The sequence below is a fragment of the Plecotus auritus genome (genome assembly GCF_963455305.1).
Source record: "Plecotus auritus genome assembly, chromosome: 3".
Taxonomy (NCBI): Eukaryota; Metazoa; Chordata; class Mammalia; order Chiroptera; family Vespertilionidae; genus Plecotus; species Plecotus auritus.
Genome location: NC_137772.1, coordinates 190,731,171 through 190,758,510, shown reverse-complemented (window position 1 = coordinate 190,758,510; position 27,340 = coordinate 190,731,171). Strand labels below are relative to the sequence as shown.

Sequence of the window (27,340 nt, the reverse complement as noted above, 5' to 3'; positions counted from 1 at the left end):
ACCTAGTTTATATAGGGCCATTTTACTAGTAAGAACTGTAGTACTTTAAATTGCTCCATATGCTTTAAGAAAGGAAAATTTGACTTTGCTTGTTAAAACAAATAAAAAAGTTGTCCTAGCCCTAGCTGGTTTGGCTTAGTGGATAGAACATCGGCCTGCGGACCCAAGGGTCCTGGGTCTGATTCCTGTAAAGGGCATACACTTCAGTTGCAGTCTCCTCCCTGGCCAGGGCCCTGGTCGGAACAAGTGCAGGAGGCAACCAATTGATGTGTTTCTGTCACATCGATATTTCTCTCTGTCTTTCCCTCTCTCTTCCACTCTCTCTAAAATACAATGGAAAAATATTCTCAAGTGAGGATAAAAAAAAGTTTTCTAGGAATATTGGAGGGACTGAAATATAAAGATAATTTTTAAGTGGTAGTGAAGTAATAGCATAGGTTTACTAAATTCAAAAGACGTTTGAAAAACAGTCAATTTTTCATCCTTATTTTAAAGATGCTAATTGTGTATTTACTAAACATTTTCATTTTATCACTTGATAAAATTGATGCAAATTATTTTAAAGAAATAGGGTCTGAGAAATATAAATGTCATTAATTTTCTTAAAGTGTTTTGCTTTTATTAAATTGCTATACATTCATTTAAAAGAACCAAACCATATAGAAAAATATAAAAAGAAATAAAAACTATTCAAGATCTTAACATTTTGGAAAATCCTCCTAGACATCTCTAAAAAACAGATGCATGTACACAATTTTGCGTGAATGGATTCATATTGGTTTAGAACCTGAGTTTTGTTTTTGTTTTTTTAAATCCCCACATGGGATATGTTTTTACTGATTTTTAAAGAGAGAGAGAGAAAAACATTGATTGGTTGCCTCCTGTATGCGCCCAACCCAGGATTGAACCCACAACCTAGATATCTGCCCTGACTGGGATTCGAACCCACAACCTTTTGGTGTATGGCCAACTGAGACACCTGGCCAGTGCTAGAACCTGTTTGTTTATTTTTTAATCCAGTATAAATTTATATTTTTCAGTGTCTCTAAAGGAAGATGTCTACATCAAAAGTTGTAATAGCTCTATGATATTTCATTCTCTGTATGTGTGAAAATTTGCTCTGCACCTCAGCTTCCTCAGCTCTGAGAGAGTATGAAAATACTATTGCAGTCTATGTAAAGCCCAACAGTGCCTGGCAGTATCTATACTAATAAAATAGTAATGTGCTAATTAGACCGGAGACCTTCCAGAGACCTTCCGGACAAAGCCGGGGCTTTGGCAGGCCTGCAAACCACCCCCAAATGGCCTTCAGCCCCTCGCCCAGGACTGCCACATTCCCCAGCGGGGACTCTCACCCCGATGGGGCATGGCCAGCCTACAAACGGCCCTCAGCCCATTGCCCAGGCCCACCCTACCCCCAGCGGGAACCCTCACCCTGGTGGGAGTGTGGCCAGCCTGCAAACAGTCATCAGTCCCTCGCCCAGGCCGGCCACACCCCCCCCCCAGTGGGGACCCCCACCCTGATGGGGGCATGGCCGGCCTGTAAACCACCCCAGGCCCCTCGCCCAGGCCAGCCCCACCCCACAAAGGGACCCCCACCCTGATCCGGGACCCCATTCAGGGCAGACCAGCCAGCCCCCACCCATGCACCAGGCCTCTATCTATACTAATAGACTGGGAGACCTTTTGGATGTCCTTCCAGACAAAACCATGGTGGTGGGGCCAAGGCAGAGGCAGTTAGGGGTGATCAGGCCAAGAGGGGAGGGCAGTTGGAGGTGATCAGGCCAGCAGGGGGGCAGTTGGGGGTGAGCAGGCTGGCAAGGGGGGCAGTAGGGGGCAAGAAAGCCAGCGGGGGGGGGGGGGGCAGTTGGGGGCGAGCAGGCTGGCAGGCCAAGTGGTTAGGGGCAATCAGGCAGGCAGGCAGGTGAGCAGTTAGGAGCCAGCGGTCCCAGATTGCATGAGGGATGTCCGACTGCTGGTTTAGGCCTGATCCCACAGGGATCACACAGGGATTGGGCCTAAACTGGCAGTTGGACATCCCCCGAGGAGTCCCAGATGGGAGAGGGTGCAGGCCAGGCTGAGGGACACCCCCCCATGCACAAATTTCGTGCACCAGGCCACTAGTTATATATAACTAGAGGCCCAGCGCACGAAATCGTTGCTGCTCCCCCCCCTCCCCGCCATGATGCTTGCCATCACTTGCCGCTGGACACTCATTGCTGCTCACTGCCCGCCACTGCTCAACAGTCCCCAGTCCCACCCCGCCACCACCCTCCCCCGTTTTCCGTGGTTCCCCATTTGCCATGCTGTGATTGGAGCCTGCAGGGCAGGTGGGGGGCGGGAAGGGACCGAGAGGTGGTCAACGCACCTCATGGCAACTGGTCGAGCGGTCATTCCGGTCATTACGCTTATGGTCCTGGACTTTTATTATATAGGATAACATTCAGTAAATGTTAGCAGCAATTATTATACATTGTTTTCCAATTTTTTTTATTGTTAAAGCAAAATTAATATAAACATCTTGTACTTACATTTTTCCCCCTTCTAGGTTAAAAGGTATATTTTCCATAAATTCTTAAAGAACTAGCCTAACTCTGTTTGACCATTATTTTAGTCTTCTGTAAAAAAGATGGTGATGTAAAGTGCTTGAAGTGAATCATAGCTACCACAAAGGCCCGTCTTTGTTATTCAATGATCAGTCAATAAGAGATCTATAAAATTACGCCTTCAGGTATATATAAGCAATATTTTTATGAAGCTTAGAAATATTTTACATCCTTTGTAAATAAGAGAATTTATATTGCTCTTCTAGTTTAACAGAAAGCATACTGTGTGCTTTTAAAAAGACTCAATCTTTTAAGATGCTTCCAGTCCTAAATGATGTTATCCTGCCGGGGCCAAGAAGCTTACAGGATCAGTGCCCAGTGTTGTCAAACTAACACCCCAGATTCCCTGTCAGAGTTGATCTTGCTCTGATAATATTACCATGCGCGATTTGCCTTTCTAAAGCACATCATTCTTTGAGCGGGACTTTTTTTTTTTCCGGTCTGTTTTTCAAAGGCAAGAAAATACCAGTCGGAGGCATATCTATGACGGCTGGGAAACAAAAGTGCCATTGGTGAAAGATTCTAAAGGGGCTGAGGAGAGACTAAGAGCCTGTTCTGGGCTGATCACTGAACCTGGCATTGTCGCTGATGGAGGCACAAACACATCCCAGGTCCAAGTCTCTTCGATGCAGGGGGCACCCCCCGGCACAAGTTCCCCAGCTAAAGGCCTGGTCCTGGGCATGGCACTGTATCTTCCCAAAGCGGTTGCTAAATTCATGGTCACTCACCGCCCAAGAACCTTAGAATGTCTCAACTGCACCCTCATTGAGGACAAGCATGAAAGGTCCATGTGAGAATGACCTTTTATTAGGGATGATAAAGGCCAGGTGAAACAAGGTGAAAAGCTAGACGTTTTTTCATGGAATCTAAGAGGCAAGTCATAAATCCACCTTTATTTCCTTCGCTTTTCCCAGGGAGGCCAGAATCCACTCGATTTTTTTTCCATGTCTTTACAATTTTAGTTGCTTATTCATGGTGGATTTTAAACAAAATAATGGGTGACATCACCTTACTGTGAAGCAGCTAAGTTACATAGAGAGAAGCACAAATGGAACCAAACAATGTGTTGAGAGAACTTGTTGTTTTACAGATAGGACTTTCTTCTCTGGTTTTTAACTTCCCCCATCCTAAGTTAAAGTGTTAACCAGCATTGGAGGTATCTTCTGCTCGAAATAGGGGGACCGTACTTAAGAAGGTGTTATTTAACAACTTGTCATTCAAGAAGAAAGCTGAAGCTTGTAATAATAAAAACAATGTTCAAACACATTAAAAAAAAAAAAAAAAGCAAAACACATATTCTCTCCAAGTTAAGGACTATTCTGGTTGGTTCTCAAATCTTGGTGTGGGCAAGTTTTCAGGGGTGTTTTATAAGACAAGAGTGAACCACCCCTCCTCCCTCCCAATCCTGTCCCTCCCCAGGATTAATTCCTATCTCATGGCAACGCAAGGTCCTTCGTATTATTTGGGGTGAGCTTTCTATTTGCAATGTGAGGGAAGACGAGGAAGAAGTGGTCCTACCTTAAGTAGTTAGTCCTCAGTGTGAGGGTAAGGGTGGGGGGAGGGGAAGGAAGGGTAACAGGGTGGCAGGAAAAGCCGCCTCTTTAGGCCAGTATGAGCAAAAGTGGCCAGGCTTTCTGCCCAAAGTTAACATTTCCTAAAGGCAACAAGCCGAAATAGAGAAAGCAATGACTTCCTATATGTTAGAAAGTATTTTAAAAGAAGGCACGAGATCTAACTTTAGTTGAGTTGTACTTTTTTCTTTTAATAGCATAAATCGGATAACGGGCCGCAGCCCCAAATACAAGCTGTTCCGCTTCCCAGGCCTTTATATCGGGTGCACCCCATGCTCTGAGCCCCGCAGAGCCTGCTGCCAACTGGCTGGACTTTCTGCAAGATGGCTCCTACACAATGACAAGTCCAAGACTCAGCTGTAGGTGCCACCTACGCGACCGGAGGCGGCCAGGGAGCCTCAGCCCCCCCGACACGAAGCGGGGCTGGGCCAGAGGGGCGATCCCAGATGTGATGTTTTGTTGACTCCCTGGACCCCAGACTTTCTTCACCCCTTTCCTCCCACGCCAGTCCCTTTGGCTTTTTGTCTTGCCCCCTCGTAAAGCAGCGTGGAAGAGAAAGCAGACTGGCTGCATCTGGTCTCCAGTCCCCGGGCGAGCACCGCTGCAGACCCCGCAGGCTGCAGAGCCGCCGCGCCCGGCGAACGGGGGAGGCTGCGGGGCCGCGCTTCCCGCCTCCCGCGCCGCCGGGTCCGAGGCCCGCAGCCGCCAGCCCTCCCGGGAAACCGGAGCCAGCCCGCGGGTCTGCGGGCCGCAGGGGTCCTGCGGGCGGAAGTGCGGCGCGAGGCGTGGGAGGAGGCGCGGGCTGGGGCTGGGTCCTCTCCCGGCTGACGCGGCCCGGGACGGCCCGCGCGGGGACGGCCGCCTCCCCACGCCCGGCGCGCGCCCGCCGGCCCTTTTTTGGCGTTGAGCGCGCCCAGGAGGACAGGGTCGCCGCTCGGGGGCAGCGCGACTGAGCCCAGCGCCCGGGCCTAGGAGGAGGGGCTGCCTTGGCGGTGCCGCCGCAACCCAGATCGGCCGGGCGAGCGCGGGCGGGAGCAGCGGCCCTTGGCCGGCCTCCTCCTCCTCCGGCGCCAGCCCCCGGCGCGCCCAGCCGGAACCCGGCGAGCGCGGGGCGGAGAGGCGAGCGCGCAGAGCTGGCGGGCCCCGCCGCGGCCCCCGCGCCCCCAGCCATGTCGGCCGAGGAGATGGTGCAGATCCGCCTGGAGGACCGCTGCTACCCGGTGAGCAAGAGGAAGCTCATCGAGCAGAGCGACTACTTCCGCGCCCTCTACCGCTCCGGCATGCGCGAGGCCCTGCGCGCCGAGGCCGGCGGCCCCGAGGTGCAGCAGCTGCGCGGCCTCAGCGCCCCGGGCCTGCGCCTGGTGCTGGACTTCATCAACGCCGGCGGCGCCCGCGAGGGCTGGCTCCTGGGCCCGCGGGGAGACAAGGGCGGGGGGGCGGCCGAGGAGGAGGACATGGACGAGGCGAGCCTGCTGTCCGAGCTGGTGGAAGCGGCCTCCTTCCTGCAGGTCACGTCCCTGCTGCAGCTGCTGCTGTCCCAGGTGCGGCTCACCAACTGCCTGGAGCTGTACCGCCTGGCGCAGGTGTACGGGCTGCCCGACCTGCAGGAGGCCTGCCTGCGCTTCATGGTCGTCCACTTCCACGAGGTGCTGTGCAAGCCCCAGTTCCACCTCCTGGTCTCTCCTGCTCAAGCCCCCGGGGATGTCAGCCTGAAGCAGAGGCTGAGGGAGGCCCGGATGACGGGGACTCCTGTCCTCGTGGCCCTGGGGGATTTCTTGGGGGGGCCCTTGGCCCCTCACCCCTACCAGGGGGAGCCTCCGTCCATGCTCAGGTATGAGGAGATGACTGAACGTTGGTTCCCGCTGGCCAACAACCTTCCTCCCGACCTGGTGAACGTCCGGGGTTACGGGTCTGCCATCCTGGACAACTACCTCTTCATAGTGGGCGGGTACAGGATCACCAGCCAGGAGATCTCCGCTGCGCATTCCTACAACCCCAGCACCAACGAGTGGCTCCAGGTGGCCTCCATGAACCAGAAGAGGTAAGCTCCCAGCAGAGCTCTGCTGCCTTCTCCTTCATTCCCCTAATATTTGCTGGGCAGTCACAGGAGGCTGTGCCGAGGTGGGAATGGCACCTCCAGGACTGTTGTTGGCCTTGATTCTGGCAAAGCTCCCAATGAACTAAGAACTTTAAAGGAAGAAAAGGCCCCAAGAAAGTCTACAAGCTGAGTGGTTTCCTTGCAGGTATTGTGTCTGTAGGCCAGCTGCGTTCTTGGCCTTTATCCCAGTGGGAAAAAACATGTTGTGGTTTCCTAAGATGCTTAAGACGGTTCTTTAATTTTGCTTTTATTTTTACCTTTTTTATTTTATTTTTTAGGCTCTGATAATGATGACACATTGGGCAGTAACCTGTAACACTGACTTTAGGGGATTGTTTGTTGATGTTGTCGATGACTTTTGAGCCTCCCACACTGGAGCGCCAATCTATGATCAGGAGATGATATTTGGGGTTGTATTAATATTACCTGTATAGGACTGTCTTTCTTATTTTTTACCCTCTCTTTTGCATCTCACTTCCTCCCCAGATTGCCATCATTATTGACCCAAAGCTTGAGTCTGGAAGTGGTCACCTACCCTATTAGAATATTTCCACCCACCCCAACCTTCTCCCTTCCCATCCTGCAAAACCCTCCCAATATGAACTTGGGTGACTTGAACAAAGGAAGAGAAAAGGCGGGTAGAGAAAGGAGTCAGGGAAGGAATAGGAAAACAGGAGCAAAGCAGATACAGGAAGAGGTGGTAGGAAATAAAGATGGTAGGGCCCAAGATGACCCAGAGCCACTCAGAAGTGGGAGAAGAATCAGTGTAACCCAAGAAAGGACAAGAATACAAGAATACCCTTTTCTTCTGGTCCACCTGTATCCATCTGCGGCGCCCCCATGCTTCCTGCCCTGACGTATGGAGCAAGGAGTCAGGGGACTCACCGCTTGTCAAAGAAAGTCTTAACAGGAATGGGGAAGCCATTACACGTGTTTACTTCACTTGAGGGGCACCCCAGGCCAGGGGGAACACTAGCTTTATTTCTACTATAGTGTAAAGTTTATTTTGGTAAGTGTTCCTTTTTCTAATGATTAAAAATAATATGTAGTTATTCTAGAAAATTGGAGAAAGGAAAAGAATAAAGAAGCAGAAAGGCTATCACTGCTACTCCCCCCTTCCTAGAGGCAGCAGCCATCTACAGGTTAGCATATTTCTTCCAGCCCCTTTTTAGTGCGTTATTTATACCGCTAAGATGACTTCATATTTAAAATTTGATGTCAGGAATATTATTACTATTATTTTTTAAAATACATTTTTATTGGCTTCAGAGAGGAAGGGAGAGGAAGAGAGAGATAGAAACATCAATGATGAGGGAGAATCATTGATTGACTATCTCCTACACGCCCCCCACTGGGTATAGAGCCAGCAACCTGGACATGTGCTCTAACCAGGAATTGAACCGTGACCTCCTGGTTCATAGGTCAGCGCTCAACCACTGAGCCACTCCAGTTGGACAAGAATATTATTTTTAAACAAATTCTAGGAGCTTTACTTAAAGCAACAAAGAAACATTCAGTGGTTATGAGTGATGCTCAGATTAGGGGTGTAAGGCCCAGCAGGTTGTCTGTCACCTCTACACACGTGTCTTCTGCTGTATCAGCTGGTGCTCAGCACGCCTCCCATAGCTCCACAACTCTCTCACTAAACCTCATAAAATTTTTTTCTTTCTTGGCAAATCTTTGGTAGTCTTCTGTACCTCTCCCCCTCACCCCCCACTCCAAGGAATATCCTTTCTGTCCTCTTTGAAAAAAAAAAAAGTATTCGAGTAATGCCTGAATTCATGCTTAGAAAAACTGCAAATGACATGAAAAATTATAGAGTAAAAAATGTCTATCTATAGACATACTTATATATTTAAGTACACATTAATACTTACAAATTATAAATGTACTAGAGGCCCAATGCATGAAGACTCGTGCAAGAACGGGCCTTCCTTCCCCTGGCTGCCGGCACTGCCTTCGCTCAGGCTGGAGCTGCCTTTCCGCCTTTGCTCCAGCCTGGAGCCGCCTTTTTATCTTGCTCTGGCCCGGAGCCGCCTTTCCACCTTCCCACGCTGCCCAGAGGCCGGGAGCGGCTGGGGTGGTGTGGAACGCCTGCGTCATTGCCATGTTGATGACACAAGCATCCCGCCCCCGGACGCTCGGCGCCTGTGTATGCAAATTAACCTGCCATCTTTGTTGGGTTAATTTGTATACTCACTCCTGATTGGCTGGTGGGTGTCGCGAAGATATGGTCAATTTGCATCTTTCTCTTTTATTAGTGTAGATATTCATATAAATATGTTGATAGTGGTTAATAGGGGAAAATGATATACTTGGGGGGTGTATATATAGCATACATGTATATTTTTACTCAAATTGATTAAGTTATGCTGATTATTATAGCACTTGATGTTTCCACTTAACATTACTGTGGCTGACAGTTTTTTCTATATCAACAAACAGATCCACCCCAGCCATGTCAATGGCTTTGTAGTATTCCAGCCTGTGGATGTACCATAATGTAATTAATCTCTCCCTTATTCATGAGCATTTAGATCACTTCCATTTGCCATTATAAACAATGCTATATTGAACATCTAGGCATATGTGAGTTGATTCTATATGGCAAATTCCTGGAAACCTGGATAGGTGACTGGTGTGAATGTCTCTGATTGAGAGATTATTCTTTTCATATGATTATCAGCCATTTGTATACTTTTGTAAGTGGCATTTGCTCATTTTTAAAAAAATTGGCTTATTTATCTTTTTCATATTTATTTTGTTATATTTATATATGTAGATATTAGTCTCTTGTCTTTTATCATAAGGTTCACAAATGCGGGAAGTGACCATGGATATAAAGTCAATGAGTAGAGGTGGGAGTTATGATAAACCAGAGAGCTACTGCCCCACCACAAGAGGGCTCCACCTCTCAGCCACAGCTGGCTACAGTATTGCCAAATGGAAGTGAGAAATGGTGTTGCCAGACATGTAGATATTCTGACTTTTTAAAATGTTGGCAGCTTACTGCATTTAATAAACAAATCAACAATAACAAGAAAAACTTTGCAGACCCAACAAAGTGTAGGCTCTAGTTTTGGACTTAAAGTTTATAGTATATTCTTTTCTTTTCTTTAAAATAACATTTTTATTAATTCCAGAGAGAAAAGGAGAAGGAGAGAGAGATAGAAACATCAGTGATAAGAGAAAATCATTGATTGGCTGCCTCCTGCACATCCTCTCCCCTGGGATCAAGCCCAAAACTTGGGCATGTGCCCTTGACTGGAATTGACCCTGGGACCCTTCAGTCCACAGGCCGACACTCTATCCACTAAGCCAAACCAGCCAGGGCTATAGTATATCCTTGTATAAAGATATTTAAAATGTTTTGCAGTAAAATTTGTTATGTGTTCTTTGAGCTTTCTATCTTACATAGGAAAGAATTCTACAAACTAAAAATATATAAATATTCATCTATCTCATGATCTATTTTTTAATTTTGCCTTTTTACACTTAGATCTGAATCTGTTTGGGATTTATTTTTATTTAAGGTATAGTGTGGGGTTATAACAAGTTTTCTAAATATCCCAGAGGCCTTAATCCTTCACACTATGATTTGCAAAACCAGTTATCATATGCTAATTATCTTGTTTTTAAATGGCAGATTGGCTATTTCTGCATCAATAACACATTTTTAAAATTATGGTAGTTTGGTAATCTATGGGGTGGGCAAAAAGTAGGTTTATAGTTGTGACATTCTTTTGCGTTAAGAAAGCTATTGTAATAATCATAACCGGCATATCTTTTTCCATTCAAATAACTGTAAACCTACTTTTGTACACCCTCTCCTTACCTTATTTTTTTTGTCTAGTAAAACAAAGCCTCCTTTGTTCTGTTTTGTTTTATTTTAATTCTCTTGGCTGTTTTTTGCATATCTTCTTCAGATAAGCTTTGGAGTCAGCTTGTCAAGTCCTGTTGGGATTTTGATTAAGATTATGTAGCATTAGATTAATTTGGAGGAGGATTCACAGCTTTATAATATTTTTCCAGCTTGAAAAATGGTTTCTTTATCCAGGAATTACTTAGGTCTTTTGATCCTTCATGAAAAGTTTCTTTTATTATTTTTGTAGCATCTGTATTTTTCCTACAAAGATACTTTTTACGTTATATTTTCTAGTTGGTTATTGATGCCATATTGGAGTGTGTACCCTTCTTTATCTCCCTCAGCTTTGACTCAGATCTGACATACTATCAACCAGGAGTCCCTTCCTGAATCCTCAATTGGGTTCAAATTCTGTGTTCTTCTAGCACAATCCCACTTTGAATTGAAATTTTTTGTTTATGTTTGTCTCTCTCTCTTCCAGTGGAGTCTAACTACTTATTCAACACTTATGTATTCCTTCCTACTGTTAAGATGGTGTCCAAAAAATAATAGATGTGTGCGACTCATGGTTTGTTGAATTGTGACATAGATTTTTATGTTACTGTAATAAAAGCCAATGTATAATTTGATAGTCATTTAAAATATAACATTTTAGTGAACAGTTTAATCTTATAACAGTCACTATAGTTATTTAGAATAGCTGAACAAATATGTAACACTTAATTGAGTATTTAGTCTGTGCTAATTACTGTTCCTCCTACTTTACATGTATTATCTCACTTATTCTTCACAAGGGCTCTATTAGGCAGGTTCCCATTTTATAGAAGCAGAAACTAAGGCACCAGAAGTTAAGTAGATTGCTCTAAGTGTCTACTAGGAATAGTAACAAAAATGGAAGTACCTATTGAATACGTCTAACTATTTAGATAGCTTACAAGTTACGGCTTACAGATTGGCAGTGATCATCTTCATTCAGATTTAAAAATTTTCCTTTTCAAAAGTATTTTCTTCCAAGAAATGGAGCTTAGGTATTTTATGGTACTGTGCTGCTTCTCAGAATTTTATCCTGTGTGCTTCAGATTCACCACAGCCTTTATATCCAGTATTTTTCTTGTCACCATTGGATAAACAACAAGGAGGACATAGTTCCTGGCTGCAGGAATTTATAATTGATGAGACAAGTATAAATGAAACCCACTTGTTTCTGGCTAATGCATCCAACACAAGTTTCAGAAACACTGCAGGGAACTTAGAACCTTGAGTAAAAAAAGGCAGGTTTTACACAGCATTTTCATTCACTTTGACTCACAGCTTGTGGGATGGATCTGTACCGTTTTACTTTGACCAAGGGTCAAATGCAGAGCAGCCTGCTTTCCCCAGGCACTGAACAGTGCCACAATCCCAGATTCTTAATTAAGGACAGCCAAGAACCCTAGGCTTAGGAGATTTTATAAAGCCCTTTGCACCCTGGAGAACATCTTGCTGTATGACCAGCAGCAGATACAAAAATAAATGGTTAGGGCTATGCCCACCAACTTGAAAATGGCAGTGAGTCCCCATCACTCTTTGAGAGGATGCTTTGAAGTCCAGGTGAGCAATACTGCCCCCTGATCTGAATGTGGATTTGATCTTGGGCGTTGTTGGGACATAGCTCTTCACATGTAAAAGCGTGTGTGCTCACAAAATTGCTTGCTTTCCCTCCTCACTTTAATTAGCGATAACTTGCAGAAGCTGGCCATTGTGGCCACGGTCAGTTCATTAATTTCTCTATTTCTAAAGTTGCCTCTAGTCCCTTCCGTTGCCCTGCACTTTTGCTGTGAAATTGGAGTTGGGCGTGTCCTCCTGTTCTGCGTGTGACTGCAGCAAGGCTGGGAGAGAGACTGAACAGTCTCCTGGCAGAGGCGGCATCAGAGTTGTCAGCCTTAGCTGTCCCCTGCCTTCTGAGCCAAAGTTTAGTATTTTAGAGCATTTCTAGAGTCCTGGAGCCATCAGGAGATTTTGTACTCTGGTTAATGTTCAGTGGAGCCTGAGAGTAGTGGGAAAGCAAGCAAGCTATGTATCTATTCATCCCCCCAACCCCCAATATAATTTTGGCCAATAGTTTAAATCGCTTTGTGCACTGAAGTTTCTCAGAGGTGGTCGTAGGTAGGATCCAGGACTGATTCTGTTTCCTAACCTCTCCCCTCTCTTCCTGGTCCCCGCGGGAGGTTAATACATAAAGAAGTGGCAGAAAGTAGGCAGCAGAAGGGGAAGAGGAGGCAGAAGGATCTGGAGGGTCCTGAGACTATACAATCCTCTTCTGAATGGTTGAGAAAGGACCTTGGCATTTCACTCTAATAGTAACAGATGCAATTCATAGCAATGAATTGAGCTCGTACTCTGGGCAGCGTATTGTGGTCACTGCTTACTGAGGTCACTACTTTTAGATGTCAATTCCTATTTCATGCCCACAGCATCTCTGTGAGTTAGGTATTATTATCGGTCCCATTTCCCCAAAGGGGAAACTGAGGCTAACTGAGTTCATTTAACTTGCATGTAGTCACAGGGCCAGTACTGTATGCCGCTCTGCCTCCCTAGAGTTGTATACAGCTATCAATCATTGATATTTGTGCGCTGGTGTTTATCATGATTTATATAACTTAGCTTTTAAGGATATTCTTTAAAAAAGAATATGCTTTTTATTGATTAGAGAGAGAGGGGAAAGAGATAGAAACATTGATGAGAGAAAACATTGATCAGCTGCCTCCTGCATACCCCCTACTGGGGATCGAGCCCACAATCCAGGCATATGTCCTGACTGGAATCGACCCAGCTACCTCTTAGTGCATGGGACAGTGCTCAGTCCACTGAACCACACTAGCCAGGGCTAGCTTTTAAGGATTTAAAGAGCTTTGTATTTCTTCTAAGTGAAGTAGAAATTAAATCATTGAATTTTTCTTACTTTCCTTTCTGTTTACTATAATTCAAGTATGTAGCTCCAACAAATTATCTGGTTTTAAAAATTCTTCTTTTTGCCTCCTGAATGTTTTCTCAGGGGTCAATATTAAGAAAAACACTGCAGAGGCCATAATTTTAAAAATAATTGATAGCTTGAATTCGTACCTTTACCATTCAGGAAATGAAGAATAGAAGAACTATTTTCAGAAAATTGGAAATGAGGCAGTAAATGACAAGAATTTATGAATGAGAGAGCACCTCGTGCAGAATCCCAGAGTGCATCATGGCCAATAACAGTTGTAGCTGACAAATGAGAAACCGACCCTCCTGAAGTGGAGAAACTCAGGCGTAGGACATGCAGAAAAGCATTTCCTCTAAGTGACCTGTTTCTGCAGGTGTGATGCTTTTCCACCCTTACCACGTGCAATATTGTGCTCTTCTTATCCCCACTTCAGAGGTGGAGAAACTGAGGCTCGATGACGTGTCCGTGGTCACATAGCTGTTGAGCAGTGGAGCCGAGATTTCCCTGTACAAGCCTGGGCTCAGACCCCTTATCAGTAGGCCTCTTCATTAAGAGGTCTGTTTTGGGGTGGCAGTTTCATCCGGACACAAATTCAGTGTAGAAAAATGTTCCCCTTCAAGTGAATTCGAGCATGTTGGGGTCTGGAGATATAGCATTTACTTTTAACTGTCTATTCATTCAGCCTCAAAAAGAAGCCCTTTGCATGTTTGCTCAGGACAAATGATGCTGCTGGGTGAATACTAAGAACTGTTTTGATCTGACAAAATTTACTATCTGTGTACCTACGGGGAGCAAAAACAAATTGTGGGCTGGTAAAATTTAGTGCTTATTTACAAGCTTTATTTCCCTTGGTTCCCCAAATTTGCACGCATAGAGAGGGCATCATGGTCAGATTTTAAGGACCATTGGCAGCAGGAAAAGTAAGCAACATGAATCAGGGACCCCCCAGTAGTTGCCGCCTCTGTGAGGTCTGTTGGCATGAAAAATGGAATGGCTGGCTGGGTTTAATAGACAATATGGGCTTCTTGATGAAGAGGACTCTATTCACTCTCTGATTTGAAAAGCAAAACTAAACTAAATCTTACCTAGGTATAAACATTACAAGCACTTTAAGAAATCATAGTTTTTTAGTAGGTGGCTATCACTTACATATGTCCTGAATCCTAATGCATCAGTGTTTATCAAACACCTTTAGAGCAGGCATGGTCCACTGGTGCACTGTGCTTCTTTGTTTACCCTCTTACATTCTTCGTTCCTGTGTAGCCTCTATCCACTTCTTTCTTTGGGTATTGTTACTTTTGAAGAAATTATTGTTTTGATGTTAGATGTGGCCTCTAAATTCACCTGGTCTCGTCTCTTTATTTCATACTAGAGACCCAGTGCACGAAATTAGTGCATGGGTAGGGTCCCTAGTGACTACCAGTTGCCGGCTGGGGCCTCCCTTTCCCGGCTGCCAGCTGCTGGCCGAGGCCTGCCTTCATTCTGTGCCGCCCCCTGGTGGTCAGCGCATGTCATAGCAAGCGATCGAATTCCCGGTTGGTCAAACTCCCGAGGGGACACTTTGCATATTAGGCTTTTATATAGATAGATACTAGAAAATGGAGAAACTATAATGCTAGTATCTTATCTCTGTTTAGTATTTTCTGATCAATTATTTGCTCTAATTGTTTTGACCTCCCTGTGCTGGATATTACCCCTAAGCTAGAGATGAGGAAGTGAAGGGTTGGGCCCGGGTCAGGTAGCTGGTTATCAGCAGAGCTGGGACTCAAACCTGGTGTTCTGATTTCTGCCCCAGCTCTTTCTGTTGCATCATGCTGCTGCTCATACTATTGTGAACTTGAGACAGTAGACTGGCCCAGCACTTCCAAATGTTTCTCCTTCCCCGTGTGCTGAAGCCTGTGAGCAGCGTTTAATTCTCTTACTGAATATGGGGCTTGCAATCAGTATATTTCTCTTTTTAAAAATCATTTAACGCTATGATAGGTGAGCACTTGTTGACATAAGTATTTGTTAACATGTATAGGTACCCTAAGAATGCTGGATCAAAATAGTTTTAATCAGTTCAGTGCTTACCTGCCCACCTTACCTGTTTTGAAGCACCATATAAGATACCCTCCTATGGAGGAGCGAGGAACAGCAGTCTCCTTTGGTGTGCTCTTGGTAATGGGGTCTCTGAATCACCCTTTAGCAAACACACTTTGCCTATCCCTGTCTGTGTAAGCAGTGCTGGTGATTACCCCAGATGGAGCGTACCCACATAGTAGGAAAAATGAGGTAAACATTCTGAGTAGAGAGACAAGGGAGTGGAGTGGGTGCTTTTCTCCCTTAACACTTGGTCTTGCTCCTGAAAAGAAGGTTTAGTAAATAGAGTTTAGTAAATTGAGTTTAGTAAACAGAGTAACTTTGGTTCTGGTGTAAGGCTAAGCAAGACCAGTTCTTGTTATATTGAATGCTTATCTTCAATTGCTAAAGTTTGGAGAATGCACCATTCTTGTGGACTTTTGGGGACAAGAGTGAAATTTGAGATGCCCTTTGGCCATTCCTCTGTCCCCAGGCAGAATGTCACCCAACATGGACAGCGGATTTTCTTCTGCTGTCCAACAGGTTCCACACTCTGCTTTGGCAGTTCCTGCCATCGTCTTATTTCTTTAAAATAAGTTCATGCCAAGAGAACTGACTTTGTGAACCCTTGTGTTCTGTCTTTCAGGTCTAACTTCAAACTTGTGGCCGTTAATTCAAAACTCTATGCCATTGGTGGGCAGGTCGTTTCTAATGTTGAGTGTTACAATCCTGAGCAGGATGCGTGGAATTTTGTAGCACCCTTACCCAATCCTCTGGCTGAGTTCTCTGCATGTGAGTGTAAGGGGAAAATTTATGTCATTGGAGGATATACGACCAAAGGTAAGTGAAGGGGCCAAGTAAGTAGTCCTCTTATATGTCAGCATTGCAGGCAGCCTGGGAAGGTCAGAGGCTGCCAGAGGAAACACTCCAGTGTACACAAGTGTGATTTTGTGCATTACGTACTGTGTATTTACACCTCTGGAAGGAAGTGAGTCCTGTGTGACAGGGTGGTTTGGACAGGAGGGGCCTTTGATGCCTTTGAATGGGGTAGGGAGAACTGTGAAGAAAATATGTATTTCTGCTCTGGAAAGCTAGCCGTATAGTTTGTCATCTTATGACTTGGCTGGGTCATTCCCATCCTTTTTCCCAACACACACGAATCCCCCCATCCAACACTATGGAATCAGTGCCAGACAGCCTTGCAGAGTTTTATTTTCATTTGCTTCCTTCTTGAGCACAAGCATATGAGCTGCAGATTCTGAACGCAGCTCTCAGCTGTTGCTTACACACCATGGGAGGAGCAAGAGAACATGATATGAGAAGGTTCTTTTCTGACCCGTGGGTGGGATGGTTCTGCTATTTATTAAACTGTGCATATGTGTTCTTCACATTTTTGATGGGCATTTTATAGTTAACCATTTGGAGATAAAAGTTTCTCCAGCAGGTTTTACACAGCTCTTTGTGGCAGGAAGCCTCTCGCAGGTTATTGGCAGAACACAGCCTGGCTGTGGTGAGAAAGGCAATGGCGGGCCACCAGGAAGAGGTGCCCTTCCTTTGATCTCTCACCTCCCCCATAAAGCTGTTGTTTCCAAGGAAATTTATTTCTTCATTTGCTCTATCTGACTGTAGAATGTCCAGAATTTTCAGAAAAGGAGTAACTGGACTACTAGGACTTTGGGCCACATTGAAGTCTCAGTGACCCCTCTATTTGACATAATGAGATAACCTGTCACTTCTCTGTGGTGTGACATGGGCAGGACAGGCCTGGGGAAGTGATGCTGGTGGCCCATTAAGCCGTAGGCGACCACATGTAACTTAGTATAGGACAAAAATCCACGTGCTGATACAAGCACAGGTGACAAACATTCTCTTCACCATAACCAGATGTGTCTTGTTTTGGGGATTTATGTTAGAGGAAGAAGTTGAATGAAAGGTGTTTTATGAGCATCTGATTCACTTTATTATTATTATTATTATTATTATTATTATTATTAATTCTTCTTATAGTGAACTCTAAACAGATGCTTTGGTGGGGAGGGTGGTGGGTGCTGTTTTAGTTTCCTGTGGCTGGACCATAAACTTGTAGCCTAAAACAGCAGAAATGTGTGTTCTCTCATAGTTCTGGAGACCAGAAGTCTTAAATCAAGGTGTCGGTAGGGTCTCTAGAGCCCTTGGAAGGCTCTAGAGGAGAATCATTTCTTTCTTTTTAATATGTTTTGATTGATTTTAAAGAGAGAGAAAGAACGAGGGAGTGAAACATGTGAGATGATGTGAGAGAGAAACATCGACTGGTTGCCTCCCAGATGCACCCCAACCAGGGATCAAACCCACAACCTGGGTATATGCTCTGATCAGGACTCCAACTGGTGAATTTTTGGTGGTACATGGGATGGTGCCCCAACCAACTAAGCAACCGGCCAGGGCGAAAATCCTTTCTTGCTACTTCCAGCTCTGCTAGTGGCTACGTAATGCTCATCTCTGCCTTTGTCTTCACGCATCTTCTCCTCTGTGTGTCCGTGTCTTTTCTTCTTCTGTCTCTTTCAAGAACACGCTTCTCATTGGATTCAGAGCCCACCTGAGTAATCCAGGATGATCTGCAAGGACCCTTTCTCCAAACAAGGTCCAATTCCAAGGTTCTGGGGGTTAGGAAGTGGACATATCTTTTTGAGGGACACCATTCAGCTCACTCACTACCAGTGGTGTGTTTGTCTACGCATTTAAGGAGAGGCAGTGACAAGGAGCAGTGCAGGGGAAACAGTGAGCTTCCCGTTCCACCCAGGTTTTCATCACCCGTGGAGCTATTCCCAGTGTCCCTCCCTAGTGACTCTCCACTGAAGATAATTACCAGCTTTCCCTTTACAAATAATGGGGAAGATGAAACCTAGCACTCAATTCTTTTCTCTTTTTCTTTTTCTTTTGTTAATCCTCACCAAGGATATTTTCCTTTTGATTTTTTAAGAGAGTGGAAGGGAGAGGGTGAGACAGAGAGAGAGAGAGAGAGAGAAGCATTGATGTGAGAGAGACATATCGATTGGTTGCCCCCGCATGCGCTCCCTGACCAGGGCCAAGGATCGAACTTATAACTGAGGTACGTGCCCTTGACCGGAATTGAACCCGAGACCCTTCAGTCCATGGGCCAGTGCTGTATTCACTGAGCCAAACTGGCTAGGGCTCAATTCTTTTTTTATCTTCAACATTGGTGTTCAGGTTGCAGTGGCCAACTTTATAAGCTTAAGTAAACCATAGCCTCCAGAGAATTCCCATGTGTGCATATGTACCCCTGAGTTTGTGTCTTTTCTCTGAAGACAGTAAGTACAGCTAGTCACTCGTGAACATTTCTAAGAATTCTGATTCCCCTCTGACTGTTGTAACACAGCGTGCGCCCGGTGGGCTGTCCTGCGCACACAGACCTCTGGACCTCCCTCCTGAACGGGAGCTGTGAAGCCTGGCAGGCCGCGCTGTGACCCAGAGTGCCCTGCTGGTAGATGGCCCAGTTTTTCCATGACCCTGGCTGAGCCAGTGTTCTTTAGATTTGACCTGGAAAACCCCTGCTTGTGTGTTTTCTAGTTTCAAAAGCCACGGCTAATGTACCTTTTTCACTCGGGCCACCCACTGTGATTCCTGTCCCAGGTTCCCCAAGCCAAATGCCCACGATGGGATGGTTAGGTGAGGTGGATGGAGGGATGTTTGTGTAAGCGCTGAAAACGAGTTTTCTAAGATGAGAGGGCAGGGCAGTTCCTTGTACGCTGAAGCTGCCCTCTCCACTGGTTAGTCTGTTCCCAGCATTTCCTAATAGTTCTTTGTACATAAAACAAACCATAATTGTTATGAAAAAAGAACAACACAAAAACACAAACCCTCTGGACTTCAAATTGGGTTCTCAGCCTGCTGACTTCATTAGGCGAGACTTTTAAAATTCAGAAAGTTATAGTTCATGATTTTTATGATAGTTATTTGATTATTATAATTCTTGGGCAGGCACTAAAGACTTAAAAAAATTCATTCGAAAGTAATAGTAACCACTAAAGGGAAGAAGGGTAATTTGTTAAATCAGAATCAACTCTACATGTAAAAGAGAAAAGATCATTCCTCCAACTCAAACCACCTCCTCATGGTCTGAGCCTTGTTGGGTGAGGAGAGAAAAAGTTCACAGGAGACCTGCAAAGACCTTCCGACCTGGAACTGAGAAATATGCTGACGCTTCACCAGAATAAGTCCTTTATTCATGCCGTGGGAAGCCAAGTTACTAAGGAGCACTTTCTGATAGATTAGCAGCCAAACTCCCTGGGGCTGTCTCCTAGAATGAGCTTTGTCACAATAGATGCAATAAAAAGAAATATAGGGAGGTATTAGTGTGGGTGGGAAACAGGAGGACAGTTCCCTAAAGCTATAGCAATTCTGAAATTCCTGCAGGTCTGGGCATGTGCACACACAGGGTTGGTCTCCTCTCCATTCCCTCTGTGCCCCCTTTGGAGGCACTTGTCTTGGCACCAGGCATCGTGGTGGAGCGCTTCAATCGTTGCCCTCTGTGGCGGGTCCTTCCGGCTCAGGCAGAAGCGCCGTTCCCACTGCTCCCCCTTTCGCAGCCGTGGGAATGCTGTACATGTGTGCGTACAGTCAGTTCCCCAGCTGAGCTGTCTTACACGGATAGACTGTGTTGTTTCTTTAAAACACAACACACAGCCCTGGCTGGCTTGGCTCAGTGGGTGGAGCGTCGGCCTGCAGACTGAAGGGTCCCAGGTTCAATTCTAGTCAAGGGCACATGCCCAGGTTGCACGCTCGATCCCCAGTAGGGGGCGTGCAAGAGGCAGCCAATCAATGATTCTCTCTCATCATTGATGTTTCTGTCTCTCTCTACCTCTCCCTTCCTCTCTGAAATCAATAAAAATATATTAAAAGATAATAAAATAAAACACAACACACAGAAAGTTCATTCTTTCTGATAACTCAGCACTTCCCTCTCTCCCCTCGTGAGGCTAAAATAGTCTATTTATTCTTTCCTAGAGGAGAAAAGGAAAAAAGAAAAGAAAAATGAAACTATATATATATATTTATTATTATTATTATTATTATTATTATTATTATTATTTTAATCCTCAGTTGAGGACATGTTTAGAGAGGGGAAGGAAGAGAGAGAGATCAGTGTGAGAGAGAAACATTGATTGGTTGCCTTCTGTAGGCTCCCCAATTGAGGATCAAACCCACAACCCAGGTTTGTGTCCGGACTGGAAATCCAGCCAGCAACTTTTCGATGCACGGAAGGATGCTCAACCATCTGAGCCATTCTGGCAGGGCAAAACTAAATGTTTTAAATTTCACAAGCATTTTTAAAAAGAGAGCAGGCAGTGCTTTCCCTTCATTCAAAGTAATGTCAGAGCAAGCAGTCTCTCCTCTACTACCTGATTTTATCCACACAATGACTGTCTCCTGTGAAATGGGCCTTTGTCAGTGTGTCTCTGGTGTTAACAATTGGGAAGTAGAATTGCCAATGATTCTATGGATTGACAGCCAGAGGTGAGACTTGCATTTCTCCTGACTTTTTCTGTCCTTTTTTTTTGACAGCCCATAAGAAGCCTGCTCACTTGTGTGGTTTTGTAGAATCCGTTGTCAAGAATAGATCCCTGGGGGCTCAGCCTGTCTGTATTAAATAGTCAGTAGTCTGTAGGTATTAATGAAGTTTCTGAGGCTCTGATTCTCTTTACATTGATTGGCTTGGTGGTTCTAAAAGTTGTAAGGGCCCGGCTGCTGTGGTTCAGTGGACCGACCTTTGAACCAGGAGGTCACGGCACATGCCTGGGTTGCAGGTTCGATCCCCAGTATGCGTTGTACAGGAGGCAGTCGATCAATGATTCTCTTTCGTCCTTGATGTTTTTATCTCTCCCTCTTCTTTCCTCTCTGAAATCAATAAAAATATATATATTAAAGAAAACCAACAAGATGCTGTCAAAGAATCAGAAGGCAGACATAAAAAAAAGAAGTGTCTTTAAAAGTAAATAAATAAATAACAGGTGTAAGGGTGCCAGGGAGCAGGGAACGTGCCCAGATCACAACTTCTCATCTCACTGGTCTTACTGATTCTGAGAGCATCCCAGGGAGGGGACATGTGTGAATGCGAAGTGAGTGGGGACAATTCTAAACGGAACTCCTCCCAGCCATTTACAAAACTATGTTCCCAGCCTCTGCTTGTCTGAAATAGTTGTGCCTCTGTACAGGTTATCAGGGGGAGGTAGGCCGTTATATACCGCCTAGGCAGTTGGTGGTGTTACTCGTGGCTGTGTCATATTTGGCTTCTTTTCTCGTTTCAGACCGGAACATGAACATTCTGCAGTACTGCCCCTCCTCCGACATCTGGACCCTCTTTGAAACATGTGACGTCCACATTCGCAAGCAGCAGATGGTGTCGGTGGAGGAGACCATCTACATCGTTGGGGGGTGTCTCCACGAACTTGGACCCAACCGGAGGAGCAGCCAGAGTGAGGACATGCTCACCGTGCAGTCCTACAACACTGTCACCCGGCAGTGGCTCTACCTCAAGGAGAACACGTCCAAGTCGGGCCTTAACTTGACTTGCGCGCTGCATAACGACGGCATCTACATCATGAGCAGAGACGTGACCCTGTCGACCAGCTTGGAGCATCGAGTTTTCCTCAAGTACAACATCTTCGCAGATAGTTGGGAAGCATTTAGGCGTTTTCCAGCCTTTGGACATAATTTGCTGGTTTCCTCTCTTTATCTGCCCAATAAAACGGAAACATGACTGAATCGAATTAGTATTTACAAGAAGCCTGGTTCAAGACAAAAATAAAATGTAGGGCCCCATTTCCAGGGAGGCTGACTTCATAGGTCACATATACAATAGCTGTAAATAAGCTTACTTGAACTAATTACTTGAAAACTTGTGGAGAAAAGAGACCAACATTATTATTTTTTTAATTATTGGTTTTTAAATTATGGGAGCAAATCCATGATCATGTTTTCATCCAGCTATGATAACCTTGAGCCAATGACTAAAACTGATCATTGAAAAGAAGATTCATTGTGTCTGCTTAGTAAAGGGCCAAAGTCAGTGATTGGCTCGAGTGGTAAAGATGATTTTAAAATCTGTTTTATTTCGGTCACTTGAAATATCCTAATACCTTAAGTGAAAGTGTTTTTTTGTTTATTAATTTACTTGACAAACAGTTACATTAACACTATTGTCTCCACCTTTCTCCCAATTGTAAACACATATACTATGTTCAGATACCTTATTTGCACACTACCTTCCAGGAAACATACAATGATGGAACCCTACAGTGAAGCCTTGCAAGCATCCAGTCTTCCCCAAAACTTGCATAAAAACTTCCTCAGCGATTTTTCCAGTCTTTTTTTTTTTTTTTCAATTATAAATGCTGAGTAAATAGGCAGATATAAGCACTTACTTCTTTTATGTGGAAGGTAGCAGATATATGTGGCCAGAGAAGTTGCATTGCTTATTGTTTAATAGAGGATATATTGTTTAGAAGGATGCGTACATATATATTTTAAAGTGGAGTCTTAAATTCAGAGGGGAAGAAAACACCAAATAAGAAAAATAATCACCTTTTAAGAGTTACTTTTATTGAATGTATTTGACTTAGTTCTTTCTTTTTAAGACTGAAAAAAATTATCATATTTAGACCAAGCATCTTTCTAATTTACTTTTAGCCTTTTCATTCACGCTTTGCTTTGGTGGGGTAGGGTGAGGAAAGCTGTGAACGGCTTGCGCTGGAGCGTGGGGATGAGGCTCTGACAGAGGTGGAGTGGCATCGGGGGCTATTTCTGAAGTTAGGTAAGGAGCTCTACTTGATTGTTAAATCCAACAGAGCCCAGTTCAAGCAGTTGCATGTTTTTAATAAGTCAGTTAACAGTGGATAAAAGCTTCTGCCCATCTTTGATCAGCATTTCTTAAAAAACACACACATACTTGCAGAAATTTTGTTTTGATTGGAAAACACTTTCTGAACTTCTCTGATCTTTTGTAACGGAACCAGGTCAGCTGTGCGCTGGATTCCATCCTAACATTCCAGTTACAGCGCGCCTCACTTCAGGAGGGCCCACAGGAAAGCAGACAGGGTCACAGCACGCTCATCATGGCAGACGCTTCCCACGTGCCTCTGGGGGCGTGCACCGTGCAGACAGGGTCTAGGGGAGCTACTGCTTCAGCAGTTCATGTCTTTCAGGGCTCACTCCAGGGTATCTACAATCGTGGCCTCCGGCATATTTAAAACGAGGATCTGGCTATAAAAACTATTTGCACAACTTTTCAGGAACACTGCTAGGTAAAATGAGGTGAGCCTTTATTGTGGAGACAGATCTTTGTATCTTGTCACCAACTAATCCTACCAGTACTCAGAAATCTATTTAAGGGTTTCTAAGCCATATCCATTTATTCTCAAACACTTAGCCTTTTCTTTTTTGTGCTGACGTCTTCCTGGGAATGGTACTTTAACAGTAGGTTTATATTACTTTATATTCATTATAGAATTGAATTTCTAGTGACCTATAATTTCATTACATGTATTTAAAAATATAATTTATTTTAGATAGTGTTAACTTGTCTTGCTACAGAGCTTAACTTTTTAAGGCTTGACATTATGTATTTAGAAGATTCTGGCCAGTTGAATTAGTTCTAGACAAGCAATTGGATATTAGCTTGTAAATATTATATAAAATACAATGTTAGTCCTGCCAACCAGTTCTCTTCCTGATTACATTCTTTTACATTCTTTGGGTCCGTTTTCCTAATGCCAACAACTGGATTCTTGGCCCAAGTGAAGGCATACTCTGATCCACAAAGCTCTTTTTATAAATCAGGTTTGCTGTGTGTGTACATGTGCCTCTCTCTCTCTCTCTCCTCTCTCTCTCTCTCTCTCTCTCTCTCTCTCTCTCTCTCTCTCTCTCTCTCTCTCTCTCTCTCGTGTGTGTAGGTTGGGATATTATAATTCTCTCTAAGATGTGCTGACTTTTAATGAGGTTTTGTTGCTATGGGCTGCCAGCAGTATGGGGCAAGGTGGAATGTCCAATAGGAACAGACCAGTGGATTTGGGACACCCTCCTTCCTGCGGTGCACGTGAGCTGTGTTGACATTTTGAGGGTCATTTTAATTTAGCTCTGTTCCTGTGTTGGTGCCAGTATTCCAGTGAAGACTACCTATGTGAAAACTGATGTTGCTTTGAAAATCTCCCCTTACCCCCAGGATTTTGCTCTTTGATATTATCCTTTGGTTTTCTTTCTTTCTCTAAAGGTGTTTTCTTTTCTGAGATGCTTTTTGTGGGGTGCTAATCTCCCATTATGGAGAGGGGGTTCCTGGGAGGATGCCCATGGTGGCCACCCTGCCAGAAGCCCCTCATTCACTGAGAATGGTCTGAATGGCTGAGTGAGTCCTGAGCGTGGACTGGTAGAGAGAGGGGCGTTACTGGTTCTTTCTGTCATTCTTTCTGGCTGTCTTTCAATACCTTTAGTTTCAGAGGCTTCTCCCTTTTGTGTTCTTTGAAAGTTTTTCGGACGAATGGGTAAGAGTTGATTATTTCAACAGTATTGATTCAGTCATAACCATGAAGTACTGAGAAGGTTATGGATAGTAGTAGGAAACAAGCAGATTAAGATTACGCCTGAATACCAAAAAGAGTTTAACTCTGCCATTTATTTTGGAACCCAAATCTAAAATAATTCCAAATGCCTTAGATATCAATTAAAGTCATACTGAGATAGACACATCTCAAGCAAACGATCAAGAAAATGCTTGTTCTCTTTCAGTAAACGCTCACTCACTGAGTACTGTGGAGACCGTGTTTCCAGGTTTCCAGGTAAAGGCGTGACTCTGCCTGCTTGGCAGCACAGGTAGTTGGAGGGGCAAGGCCTTGGCCTTCCTGGTCAGCCAGCGTGCAGTGAGCAGTGGCTTAAAGCAGGGCATTTGAGAGGCAGCATAGCCACAGAAAGGTAACATGGGTGAGCGTTGCATGCCTTCCAGCGGGGGCGGGGCATATGGAGCATCTGTGCCATCCTTCTTTCAAGGCGGCATTCTGAGCGAGCAGCACTCCTTTCCTCTGTGCCAGGACTCGGTTGTAGAATCCACGTCATCACCACGTCTAGGCATCCACTGCCGTCCGTCAGGGAGATGAAGTCTATTTGTCATCCCCGCCTTAGAGGACTGAATGAGTTAGGTGAATAGATAGTTCCCAAAATGGCTTTGAAAGCAAGGAGGCAATTGAGCCCAGTTCCCAGAAATGTTTACTGTGTGTCTATCATGTGAAAGGACCGGGGATACAGATATCAATATGCCACCATCTCTGACCTTGGAGAGCCTACCACCTTGTGAAAATGGTCACCGTAATCGTAACGATAGAGCACCCCTCAAAGATGCCCACTTGTGTCAGGCACACAGGGCCCCTGGCTTGGCTGCCTCTTCAGTTCTGGTCTAATCTGTCCATTAGTGAGTTACTAACAGTCATGAGATAGCTTTTCTGTAAATTTGAACATCACACTTTTGTTTTTGATAGTATGCTTTTTTTCCTCGCTATGTTCCATAGTCTTTTCTGTACCTCATTTATTTTGGGGGGAAAATTATGTGATCTTCTTATTTAAAAACTAGAGGGTCATGCACTCGAGGGTGGGGGAGTCCCTCAGCTCAGCCTGCACCCTTTAGCAGTCCGGGAGCCTTCAGGGGATGTCTGACTGATGGCTTAGGCCTGCTCCTGTGGGGAGCTGACCTAAGCCGTCAGTCTGACATCCTTAGCACTGTTGTGGAGGCGGAAGAGGCTCCCGTCACTGCCGCTGTACTCACCAGCCGTCAGCCCGGCTTGTGGCTGAGTGGAGCTCCCCCTGTGGGAGCGCACTGACCACCAGGAGGCACCTCCTGCATTGAGCATCTACCTCCTGGTGGTCAGTGCGCATCATAGTGACCGGTCATTACGCCATTCGGTCGATTTGCATATTACCCCTTTATTATATAGGATGCTTACTAGGCACCACAGCCCACGTAGCTAAGGGCTCAGCATCTTGAGCCCTTGAAATGGAGAAGCAAAGCTAGGGAAGTGGGTATGCAGAGAGAGGCAAGCTGTTTGCATGTGCATTTATACCTATGCCTTTAAAACACTTCCATAACAAGTATTAATAAAGAAACTATCCTTAAGACACTAGTGCTGACTAAAAGTCAGTTGATTTTGCCTTTGTGCTAACTAAGGGTATTTTCATCCGTATGTTTCATTCACATAATAGTGTGTGTTTTTCATTTTCTTGTGTTCACGGTGGAGCACGATATAAAATACACACCCATTGACACAGGCACTTGATAAAACCATTTTCACTCATTACTACAGGAGACAGATGAAATGTATAAGACTGTCAATTCTGAGGAGCAAAAGTGTGCAGTCATTACTTTGGTAGGGTTGACTGGTGCTTTCTCAAAATGGATGTCATAGTTTGTTTCTAGTAAAGAAATGGAAAATGTAATTTGTATTATTGTGTCATTTTTCTAAAAAAATTAGGGGGCTCCTTAGATGTCTATACAATGTTTTCATATCCAGTGGTCATGTTGGGGAAAATGATAATCAGTAGAATGAATAGTTATGTTTTGTTATGACTGATACTTTGTTATAACGGTTGTACTGAGTCTTCAATTTCAAGTGTGGCTTCCCGTGTAAACATTATCATATGGTTCATTTAAATGAAATGATGCTTATGAAGCACTTGCCCCAACAGCATTCATTTTGTGTTTAGAGCTCTAGGAGAAAATCTCTTCAATAAAGTAGTGCTAAATCAGCGTTTGTTGTCTGTTAGGTACTTATACCAGCTGTGTCCCCTGGGCTGTGCCAAAGCCGGGAGGAGACAGGTGAAGCACGAGACCGGCCATGCGGGGGTAGCCACCTGCCTCCCAGGGAAGGCCCGGCTGAGACTCGTGAGTGGTAGAGAGGTGGTAACCGTGGGGCAGGCGGGGCCAGGTGCGGAGCACCGACTGAGAGCTGTTCGACATCACCGAAGAGGGGTGTGGGAGGAGGACCTCCACCTCCTTACCATTCTGAATAAAAGAATGAAGTCTACATCCCACAGCTTGGCAGTCACGGCCCACCACAACCTGTCCCTCCCTCTGTTTTCTAACTTCCCTCACTGTTTCCTTTTCAGCACCTTCATTCCGGGAAAACGGAAACATACAAGTCCTTG

At 44.9% G+C, this 27,340-nt stretch overlaps 1 protein-coding gene across 2 annotated transcripts; it reads left to right on the top strand.

Annotated features, from left to right (window-relative positions):
- The first annotated feature begins 5,202 nt into the window (after positions 1-5,202).
- KLHL42 (kelch like family member 42) lies at positions 5,203-26,942 on the top strand. 2 transcript variants are annotated; one of them, XM_080659229.1, is made up of 3 exons: positions 5,203-6,218; positions 15,807-16,000; positions 21,466-26,942. In XM_080659229.1, exons 1-3 carry the CDS (start codon positions 5,347-5,349, stop codon positions 21,915-21,917), a joined length of 1,518 nt encoding a protein of 505 aa, XP_080515355.1. In that variant the 5' UTR covers positions 5,203-5,346; the 3' UTR covers positions 21,918-26,942. The 2 variants fall into 2 exon arrangements, with proteins under 2 accessions (XP_080515355.1, XP_080515356.1); XM_080659230.1 differs by having other exon boundaries at positions 15,807-15,952; positions 21,466-22,722.
- Positions 26,943-27,340: the final 398 nt, after the last annotated feature.